Here is an 11,765-nt window from a genome sequence, read left to right on the forward strand (position 1 = left end):
TGACTGGCTCGGATAAACGTCTCAGTTTTCGGGTTCCTAGCCCGAGAAGATATCGTGCAAGTCGAACTGCCCTCCCACCATGCTCTCCTTGAGGCTGCGGTTCCAAGAGAAGAAACAGCTTCCTCTCGCCTGTCACTTGAGGCAGAGATAGATTAGTTTCAGCTTGATGAAGACAGGGAGGAACAGGGAAAGCCTGTGATCCAAGTCTCGAACTCAGAAGACGAGCTCGACATATCTTCCATCGTCCGTTCCCCTAGGCTCATTATTACTCGCGTAGACAGTAGTTCGAAAGAAGATGATGAAATCTCATTGGATAATAGGAAGAAAGGCTTACGTGAGCTCCTCAAGGCTAGGGGGTCAGCGCCCAAGGATACCTTGGGGTTTTAGCCTCCTTTTCCTCTTCCCCCTCCTCCTCCTCCAGTTAACCTATTTGCTCTTGCGAACTTGAAAAAGAGGAAGAAGGAGAAAGAGGTGGCTGAGGAGAGGGAGTTGGTCTCTTAAAAGGAGGGGGTTTCCCCCAAGTAGCAAAAGACGGCCAAAGGCATGGGAAGGGCCTTCTCGATTGAAAGTAAGGAGGACTAGAGTGCGGTCGAGGTGCATCTTCAAAATCCTGTGTGGAAGTCTCGGCTGGAACTAGATAGGGCAGCTATACCTCGGAACTCCACCACCAAGGAGTTCCAAAGGGGGAACGCCCACTACCTTGCCGAGGCTCTAGAGCAGCCCCTGCTGCTGCCTAAGGATATGGCTGCATTGCAGACTATAAGGCAGCAAGATCTTTTTCTGTCCCTGAAGAGGGACTTGGCCTTGGTAAGTTTCTTGGCACGCTTTACTGACATCTCGCTAGGTTACTTTTTTCTTATTCAATAACGTATTCCTTTGTTATTTTTGTACAGGCCCTCCAAGAGGTATTCATGGCTGAGGAGTGGGTGAGAGACGCTTGCAATGAAGCTAGGGTCAAGGCCAATCTTCACGCTGAGACCAGCAAGGCCTTCAGTGCAGCGGAGTAGAAGAATCGAAAGCTGACTGTGAAGTTGATGGCTAAGGAGAAGGAGAGGAGGAGCGCTAAGGCCGGCCTTCAGAACACTCAAGACCAAGTTGAGGAGCAATGCAAGAAGCTCCATTATGCCGAGATATAGCTGGCCATGGCCAAGCAGCAGGTCCGGACTTGAAGGCAGACCCTAGAACTCCACCACCAGGGAGTTCCAAAGGGGGAACACCCACTACCTTGCCGAGGCTCTAGAACAGCCCCTACTGCTGCCTAAGGATATGGCTGCACTGCAGACTATGAGTCATCAAGATCTTTTTCTGTCCCTGAAGAGGGACTTGGCCTTGGTAAATTTCTTGGCACACTTTACTGACATCTCGCTAGGTTATTTTTTTCTTATTCAATAACGTATTTCTCTGTTATTTTTGTACAGGCCATCCAAGAGGTATTCATGGCTGAGGAATGGGTAAGAAACGTCTGCAATGAAACTAGGGTCAAGGCCAAACTTCACGCTAAGACCAGCAAGGACTTCGATGTAGCGGAGTAGAAGAATTGAAAGCAAATTGTAAAGCTGACAGGTAAGGAGAAGGAGAGGAGGAGCATTGAGGCCGGCCTTAAGAATGCTCAAGACCAAGCTGAGGAGCAACGCAAGAAGCTCCATTATGTCAAGATATAGTTGGCCACGGCCAAGCAGCAGGTCGCAGACTTAAAGGTAGAGCTGGGGAAGGCCAAGGAGGCTGCTAGGAAGGCCAAGGATGCTACGAAGGCCTCAGAGTAGAAATCCTACATCCTCGGTGTGTAGGAAACCGAGGCTCACTTGGCGAAGGAGCTGGCTGAGGTTTGTAGGGAGTACTGCCAGAAAGTGTGGACAGAAGCACTTAACTTGGCAGGCATCCCTGTTGCCTCAGGATGGCGGAGAGCTAAGAACATCTACTATCCCCCAAACATCTGCAAAGCTTCAGTAGCACTTTTGGGCCCTGGAGTAGATGCTGCCCTGGCGACAACTGTCTCTGAGCAGCCTTCTATCGCCTAAGTCTTTCTCCCTCCTCTCGAGTTCTCCAAAAGGCCTAGCAAGGTTGGTGACCAAGGCTAGGGGGTAGAGATGGCCAAGGGAAAGAAGGTTGGCCAGGGTGATTCTCGGCTCGAGGACAATGGTAAAGGTAAGGAGACCAAGCCCCTGCCAGAGACTAAAGGCCCAGAGGTTGCTTCCAAGGTTAAGGATGTTGCTCCTAAGGCTAAAGATGCTGCTCCCATGGCGAAAGAAGCTGGTCCCAAGGCAACTGACCCCCTTATCTCCCAGCCAGGCATCAAAGGGGACCCTTTTCTAGCCAAGGTCTAGTTTAGGACCTTCCTCTTTTGTTGTTGTCTTTTTCTTTTGTTATGTAATTTTCTTTTGTTGTGTAATTTTTTTTTTTTTTTTTGGTTGTGGCAATCTGCCTTGTTTAAAATGTATCTTTCTTTTGTTTAATGAAAAGATATAAACTTTTGCTTTATGATCCTTTGTTTTTCTTGCTATACTTATGTTTGATTGGCTGTAGTTACTATTTTATCCTTTGCTGAAAGGTTAAATTAATGATGCTTCTGAGGGTGAACGCCCATACTTTAACAAAAGCTAACAGTAATGATTCATTGCTAACTCGAGTGAATTGAGCCCATGTAAACAGTGGGAAAAATAACTGTCACCTTGATTAAGATATATTTTCACCTTTAAAGTTAACAGTTACTCATGCAATTAACAATCTGACTATTACCTTCCATGTAATTAGTAGGGTTATTGGATAACTTTATCTTGTCCATGGCACTTGGCATCTAGTAACTCATCTTTAAAAAAAAAATGTGTGTATCTCAGGTAAAGTTCATGTCTATTCAGAGTATATAATCCAAGAAGGCTATCATACTTAGAATTTCACTTTGTACTCCATTCAACAATAGGTTCGTATAATTATAAGTGTTAAATTACCCAAAGCATGTGGTCTAAGGAACCCAACATTACCAAGGTTTTGTTTAACACTTAAAGAAATAATGAGAAGTATTAATTTACCCAAGATATGTGGTCTAAGGAACCAGACATGACCAAGGTTCTGTCTAATATTCACACAAGTAATTAGGAATATTAATTTACCCAAGGTATGTGGTCCGAGGAACCAGGCATGACCAAGGTTCTGTTTAATATTCACACAAGTAATTAGGAATATTAATTTACTCAAGGTATGTGGTCCGAGAAATTAGGCACAACCAAGGTTTTGTTTAATATTCACACAAGTAATCAACATGACACATAACTTTAACAAAAACATGGCAGAGCTGCCTTTCATTAATAATAATACATTCGTAAGTTATTTACATTCTATGGGCGTGACACAACATTTTTGCCTAAATCTTCTAAGAAGTATGCGCCTATAACAGCTACTGAGGTGATGCAGTATGGTCCTTCCCAATTGAGCTCCAACTTTCCCCATACTGGGTTTTTTGCAATGCCAACAATCTTCCTCAATACCAAGTCCCCAAGGGTAACGGTCTTGACTTCATACTTGAGTCGTACCCTTGTTTGAGTTTTTGCTGATAACAGACCAATTGAACCCTGGCATTTTCTCTCCGTTCTTCAACTAAATCTAGGCGCTTTTCTAGTAGGTTGTCGTTGCTATCTGGAGTGAATAAGCTCATCCTCAGCGTTGAGAATCCAGTCTCTAGAGGAATCACAACCTCGGCTCCATAGGTCATTGAAAAGGGTGTCTCCATTGTTGACCTGCAAAGGGTAGTCTGATACGTCCAAAGAATGTGTGGCAGCTTTTTCACCCATCTACCATTTGCATCATCCAGTCTCTTATTAAGTCCACTCACTATGACCTTATTGACAACCTCGACCTGTTCATTCCTCTGTGGATAAGCTAGGGTGGAGTACCTATTCTTAATGCCCAAATCACAACAGTAACTTCTGAAGGCTTTGCTATCAAATTGAAGACCATTGTCCAAGATGAGGGTGTGAGGGATCCCAAACCGAGTGACAATATTTTTCCACACGAATCTCTTGGCGTCCACATCTTTAATATTTGATAGGGGCTCATATTCAACCCACTTGGTGAAGTAATCAATGTCGACCAACAGCCACCTCCTATTTCCTACTACTTTAGGAAAGGGCCCCATAATGTCTAAGCCCCACTGGGCAAAAGCCTAGGGGCTAGACAAAGGATTGAGGACACCCCTTGGCTGATGAATGTTTGGGCATATCTTTGACATTGGTCGCATTTCTTCACGTATTCCTATGCTTTCTTTTGCATATTTGGCCACCAATACCCTTGGGTAAGGGTCCTGTGAGACAATGACCTGCCCTCTGTATGACTTCCACAAATCCCTTCGTGTAGCTCATCTAAGAGTGGGTCCATTACTTCAGGATGAATGCATAGCAAATATAGCCCAGAAAAAGAGCGCTTGTATAACTTTTGATCCTTGGACAACCAGAATCGAGGAGCTCTTCTTTGCACTTTATCAACCTCCCCCTTCTCCTTGGGCAAAATGTCATCCTTAAGAAACAGCATAATAGGATCCATCAAACTAGGCCCCACCCTGATCTGGTGAATAAGGGCCCACTACTTTCTCGTCTCAATAGGCTTGCATAGATATTCAACCAGGATAACCTGAGGTAAACTCTACGTCAAGGAGGTTGTAAGGGTGGCAAGAGAGTCAGTATGCGTGTTTCTGCTCCTTGGGATTTGTTGTAAGGAGAAAGATTCAAACCCTGCTTGCAAGTGTCTAACTTGACTCAAATAGTCCTACATTCTCACATCCTTGGCTTCCGGTTCTCCCTTTACTTGGACTACAACCAACCTCAAATCTGAAAATATCTCCACTGTTCTTCCTCCCATTTTCTCAACCATAGCCATTCCTACCAATAAATCCTCGTACTCGGCTTCATTGTTTGTGGCTGAGAAGCCCAGCCTTAAGGATTTCTCAATGATGATCCTTTCAGGAGATACTACAACTAGTGCCACTCCTGATCCCCTTTGATTTACTGCGCCATCGACATACACCTTCCAAGATAGAGGTTCCTGCAAGGAGATCATCCCAACTGATTTTCCATCTATGCTAGGCCTTTAACCATTTTCTTCTAGGGAAGACTCGGCAAACTCAACCACCAAATCTACAAGGCCCTAACCCTTTATAGAAGTGCGGGGCATATACTTGATATCGAAAGCTCTTAGGATTGTTTCCCATTTTGCAATCATCCCAGTGTAATCAGCTTTTTGACGTAGTAATCAAAAAGGGAGTTGGGTTAGAACCACAACAATGTGAGCTTGGAAGTAATGTGTGAGCTTCTGTGTAGCATATACTATTGTCAAGATGGCCTTCTCCAATGGTAAATAGCGAACCTTTGCCTCCTGTAGTAATTTGCTCACATAATACACTAGTCTCTGCACCCAATCATCAACCCATATCAGTACTAGACTCACCACATGTGAGGCTATAGCAATGTAAGCAAATAGAACCTCCTCCTCCTCGAGCTTGGACATGATAGGCGGCCGAAAAAGATATTCCTTCAATTGCTGGAAGGCCAAGGAACATTCCTCTGTCCACTCAAATCCCTTCCACTTATGCAACAACTAGAAGAAGGGTCTACACCTGGCCGAGAAATGAATCGATTCAATGTAGCAGTCATTCCTGTCAACTTTTGGACCTCTTTGGGATTTCGAGGAGGCTGCAGGTTGTTAATTGCTCTAATCTGGGTCAACTTCAATTCCGCGGTGGGTAACCATATAACCCAGAAACTTGCTAGATCCTACTCCAAAAGAACACTTAGCGGTTTTAAGGCGCAATTTGTGTTTTCTCAGTATCTCGAAGATATTCTCAAGGTCATCTATTTGTCCAAATGAGGCTCAAACATCCTGGTCATCATCATCTGGTAGGTAGACCCTACGTTTTTCAATCCAAAGGACATTACTTTGCAGTGGTAATTTCCAATGGGTGTAAGAAAAACGGTCTTTTCCTGATCGTCCAAAGCTAACGGTATCTAATGATAGCCTTGGAAGGCGTCCAAAAAGCTCATCCAAGGATGGCCTACAGTTGCGTCCATTAATTGATCTATTCGAGGCAGGGGGAAAGGGTCCTTTGGGCAAGTTTTATTCAAGTCTGTAAAGTCTACACATACTCACCACATCCCATTTTTCTTTTTCACCACACTATGTTGGCCAACCACTCGAGGTAAAATACCTCCTTTATGGTAAATGCCTGCTTGAGTTTGAGTACTTCCCCCTTGACAACGTCAAAATGTTCCCTAGATGAGTGCTAAGGTGGTTGCTTCTTGGGAATGGCAGATGGATTGACGTTTAAACGATGGCAAATGAAATTTGAATCCACCCAGCGGCTTCGTAAGCGCTCCACACAAACACGTCAATATTTTTTATGAGAAAATCCATCAGCTCTTGCCTTTCCCGAGGAGGCAGCTGAACTCCGACCTGAAAGAACTTCTCCTCATTGTCGCCAATAATAACTCTTTCCAATTGCTCGCATTTTGCCCCTCCTACCTCTACCTCTGTGGACAGTACTGGCACCTTTGATTGCTATAAGTCCTACCCAGCAGAGGTTGAGGACTCACCCCCAATCTGATGTCTAATCGCGGCCACCATGCATTGTTTGGCCATAGATTGGCTCCCCACCAGCTCCTCAACTCGATCCTCAGACAGATACTTTACCTTTAGGTGCAGGGTGGAAGGTACGGCTCCTATGGCATGAAGCCAAGACCTTGCCACAATAGTAGTGTAAGGGGAGTAGGCATTTACCACGATGAAGTTCACCTTCACGACCTTTGTCCCTGTCTGAACGGGTAGTCGAATTTAGCCATTCGGAAAGACAATCTTCTTGTTAAACCTTATTAGAGGGGATTCATAGCAGGTCAGGTCCTCAGACTTCAGCTTCAGCCCCTTAAATAGGTCAGGGTACATGATCTCTGCGCTGCTACCCTGATCTACCAATTCTCTCTTCACATCGTACCCACCTATCCTGAGGGTGACCACTAGGGTGTCATCATGTGGCTGCAAGGTTCCAACCTTCTCCTCATCCAAAAAGCTCAAAGCTGGCTGAACTTCCATTCTGCTCCTTTTTGAATCAGGGGACGAGCCATCTGCAGATGGCCTAGCTACAAACATCACCTTGGATGGTTAAGAACCAGTCCTTCCCAGAGCAGAAAGGATGACACTGATTATACCTAAAGGTGGTCTTGTAGAAGCATTTCTTTGAGCCCTCGATCCTGTGTGACCACCCTGTTCGTTGGGTTGATAAGCTTCAAATTTCCTGCCTCAACTAATTGCTCCAGGTGGCTCTACAAAGTCCTGTAATCCTCGGTAGTGTGCTCTCATTCCTGGTGGTACTGGTAATGAAGACTTTGGTTGCACTTCGTGGGGTCTCTCCCCATCCTGTTTGGCCACTAAAAGTATGGCTCATTCTTAATTTTTTCCAGGATTTGGTGTACTGGCTCTCGGAACACAGTACTGACTACTTGAGTAGTAGTAGATCTAGAATTCCCCGTAAAATCTCTCTAAGGTCGGTTGTTATTGTACCTATCCAACTTGAGATTCCTTCTATCTTGAGGGACCACCTTAACTTTCCCATTTACCTGGTGTTAGTCCTCCTCGACCCGCTTATACTCATTAATACGGTACATGAGCTGACGCACACTCCTAACTGGTTTCCTGGTCAAAGACTTTCTCAGATCATACTTGGCGGGCAAGCCAACCTTGAAAGTCTTTATAGCCACGTCGTCAAAATTCCCATTTATCTCATTGAACATCTTCCAGTACTTGTCGGAATACGTTTTTAAGGTCTTCCCTTCTCGCATGGTCATAGACAGTAGGGAGTCCAAAGGCCGGGGAACCCTACTGCAAGTCACAAAACGAGCCCTAAACGCCCTAGTAAGCTCCTTAAAGGAGCTAATAGAATCTTCTTCAAGGCCGTCAAACCATCTCATCGCCACAGGCCTCAAACTGGATGGGAACACTTTGCACATCAAGGTCTCATTCTTGGAATGAACAGCCATTCTCTGGTTGAAATGACTAACGTGCTCCATAGGGTCCATTCTGCCATTATACATGGTGAACATTGGCTAGGTAAGCTGCTGAGGAAGTTTTTCCCCTTCAATTTTATGCATAAACAGTGATTTAGAGATTTAGTTAAGAGCCTTGCTCATAGCATCATTGCCCAGACCTTTGCGAGATGGACTCTTACTTCTCTGCTTATAATGACCGTCCTCATCATACGAAAAGGACTCATTGGGAGGAGTCCTGGACTTGGGCCTGTAGCTACCATCTCTGTCATCTTCAAAAGAAAGGTAAGAATTGGAAGGAGTCCTTCTTCGTCACTTGCAGCGTAGCTTCTTGCGAAGACGGTCAATCTCCAACTCAATGCTTCTAGTGTTCTCCTCGTGAGAGATGTAACTCCCGCCTTAAGACTGGCTCCTACTAGTATGTGTGGTGTGCACACTAACCTTGCGGTCCCTCCTTCGTTCAAGATTGAGAAATTGGTCCTAATGTTGAGAACCAACAGACTTCTCCCGATTGGACCTTGAACCTACCATAGCTAGACATTGATCTCACTAAAGCTCAAACTTTCCCACAGACGGCACCAATTGTAGGGGCTGCATTTTGATTCCTGAGCCTAAAAGGCAGAAGGATTCAGGACCAAAGTGCCCAACACAATGAATTTATAGAGAGTGGGCTTAAAAACTAGGCTTCAATGGATCAAGCAGTGCGCACAATGGATTAGAGATAATAAGAAAGCAAAGAAAGACAAGCTTTATGCAAATAAATCCTTCCTCAACGAAATATGAGGAGAGTGGTTTTTGAATATAGTTCTTTTAGACTTGGATACAATTTCAGTTTTTGTTACTATAGTGTTTTCTCTCCAGGTTCTTTTTTTTCGATCCCCATCCCTGGAGGATCATTTCGTTGATCCTGGCCCTCTATTTGTTAATTATACAGGCCACTACTTGAAAGCTTGTCCCATTAGACGCCATTCCCAGTCTTCTGTGAGTTGTGGCAACCAAGACAGCACTGTTTAGGGGTTTTCTCCACATAAATGCGGCCAGAGGGTTTGGTGAGGTGCAATAGATGTGGTGGCAGCTACCATCCCTCCAATCACGTTAGGGCTAACCCCCTCTTTGAAGCTCTTCCTCTATAGTGTGACTCCCCTCTGGTAACGCGCCCTTGACGTGGTAATGGCTCGCCTCTTTGGCTTTACCATCCGAGCATATGGGCTCCTCGGAATTGTTCTTGCCTCCTTGGCCTTGTGTATCACACATGGCATGATTGGCTTATTAAATTTCTATACCCCACAGAAACCAACGTATTTCAATGATGACACTTTCTAATTGATATTATGATGTTTCATTGATTGTTTCTTAATCAATTTAAGATCTCTAATTTATTTTATTAATAATTATGTTTATATTTATGTAATTATAAAATCATTCAGAATGCATTTTTTTGCATTACTACACCACAATATCAAATAAATTGACACAATAAAGTTTTAATCTTCGTTAATATTATGTTTATGTTTATGTAATGATGAGATTCATATGTTAAGATAAACACAAATTGAATGAGAAAAAAACATTAGATTATGATCTAAAAAAGGCTCATACTTTAATAACATCTCCATTAAAGTACTAACATCTTATAACAATAAATAACATCAATATGTTTGATAATAACAATAACAATAACTAATCACCATAATACTAACACCTCCTACAACATAAAAAATAACAAACAAAAATATCAACCTCATTATTTTCACAACAACCAAGAGGACCATGCTTTAACATGTCCCTACCATTACCAAATTCTATTTTGATGTTTGATAATATTAACAAAAATGACAATTATCACTATGTATAACATATTTGTAGACAAGTTTTTTATTTAATTTATTTGCATTGTGCAGGATGGTTACATATAAGGTGGTTGTGGCATGCTCATAAAATTGCAACATTTAAGAAATTTTTGATAGATTATATAATGCTGGAACATTCATGCTCTCGTTTAATATTAGCTATAATATTTTTAAAAAAAATGCAAGAGTGGATTATAATAAAGATGGATGTTTATTAGCATAAACCATTTCTATTAGAATAATTTTATGTCTACATCTCCTTAGGTTCGACAGTCGACCAATATGGTCATTGATGAAGATATCTCCAAAAGCGCCTAACATGGAGCTTAGGACTCCAGTAACCACAAGAGAGTCTTAGTCAATGTGTCCTATGTCATCATTTATTAATTTATATGCTTGTGAAATTGGAAAGCAGTATATCATACTTCTTGGAAGATTACCCAAAAGAGAATGTGTTTTTTTTTTATTAAAAAAAATTAATTTTATGGAAATTATTATTGTATTGAATTTTTTTTAAAATTGTTTTTAATAAAACAATTGTGGATATTTGTTTGATTGAAATGAGTTGTGTTTATTTTGGGAAATTTTTGTTGTTTTTTCTATAGAATTTTATGTCCACATCTCCTTAGGCTCGACAGTCGACCAATACGGTCATTAATGAAGATATTTTTAAAAGCGCCTAACATGGAACTTAGGACTCCAGTAACCACAAGAGAGTCCAAGTCAGTGTGTCCTATGTCATTATTTATTAATTTATATGCTTGTGAAATTGGAAAGCGGTATATCATACTTCTTGGAAGATTACCCAAAAGAGAATGTGTTTTTTTTATTAAAAAAATTAATTTTATGGGAATTATTATTGTATTGAGATTTTTTTTTTGATAAAACAATTGTTGATATTTTTTTGATTTGAATTTGATTGAAATGAGTTGTGCTTATTTTGGAAAATTTTTGTTGTTTTTTCTATTTTATTTTTTTACTTTGATGGTTTTGTTAGTTTATCAATTTACTTAGTTGTAACTTGTAGCCCTGTGTCACCACATAAAAAAACAAAAAATCATTTGAGAGAGAGAGAGAGATGACTTTTTTAAAAGTTTGTGAATAATAAGAATATAATCACTATAATTGTCAAAGACAAATGTATGTTAAAGTGTGAAGGAATTCCAAATCAAAAATTAAACTTCTTTAAAATGATTATCTATTGTATAAACTATTTTCTTCTCAAACCTATTAATTGTAGTTATACTGACAACATGAGTTTAACAATAGACATGAGAATGGTATCAAATTAACACAATTTTGAATAAAAAAAGAAACCAACATATTTCAATGATGACATTTTCTAATTGATATTATGATGTTTCCTTGATGGTTTCTTAGTCAATTTAAGATCTCTAATTTATTTTATTAATAATTAAGTTTAAATTTATGTAATTATAAAATCCTTCAGAGTGCATTTTTATTTTTTATTTTTTGCATTACTACACCAGAATATCAAATAAATTGACACAATAAAGTTTTAATTTATCTTCGTAAATCTTATGTTTATGTTTATGCAATGATGAGATTCATATGTTAAGATAAACACAAATTGAATGAGAAACAAACTTTAGAATATGATCTAAAATAGGCTCATACTTTAATAACATCTCCATTAGAGTACTAACATCTTATAACAATAAATAACATCGATATGATTAATAATAACAATAACAATAAATAATCACCACAATACTAACAAATCCTACAGCATAAAAAATAACAACCAACAATATCAACCTCATTATTTTCACAACAACCAAGAGGACCACGCTTTAACATGTCCTGACCATTTACCAAATTCTATTATGATGTTTGATAATATTAACAAAAATGACAATTACCACTATGTATAACA

The 11,765-nt window shown here is 40.8% G+C and overlaps 1 protein-coding gene across 1 annotated transcript; it reads right to left on the reverse strand.

The window, feature by feature from the left end:
* Positions 1-7,598: 7,598 nt before the first annotated feature.
* On the reverse strand, positions 7,599-8,066 carry LOC126691067 (uncharacterized). Its single transcript, XM_050386146.1, has one exon. It carries the CDS (start codon positions 8,064-8,066, stop codon positions 7,599-7,601), a length of 468 nt encoding a protein of 155 aa, XP_050242103.1.
* Between the last annotated feature and the right edge of the window lie 3,699 nt (positions 8,067-11,765).

This window comes from Quercus robur, chromosome 7, assembly GCF_932294415.1.
Source record: "Quercus robur chromosome 7, dhQueRobu3.1, whole genome shotgun sequence".
Taxonomy (NCBI): Eukaryota; Viridiplantae; Streptophyta; class Magnoliopsida; order Fagales; family Fagaceae; genus Quercus; species Quercus robur.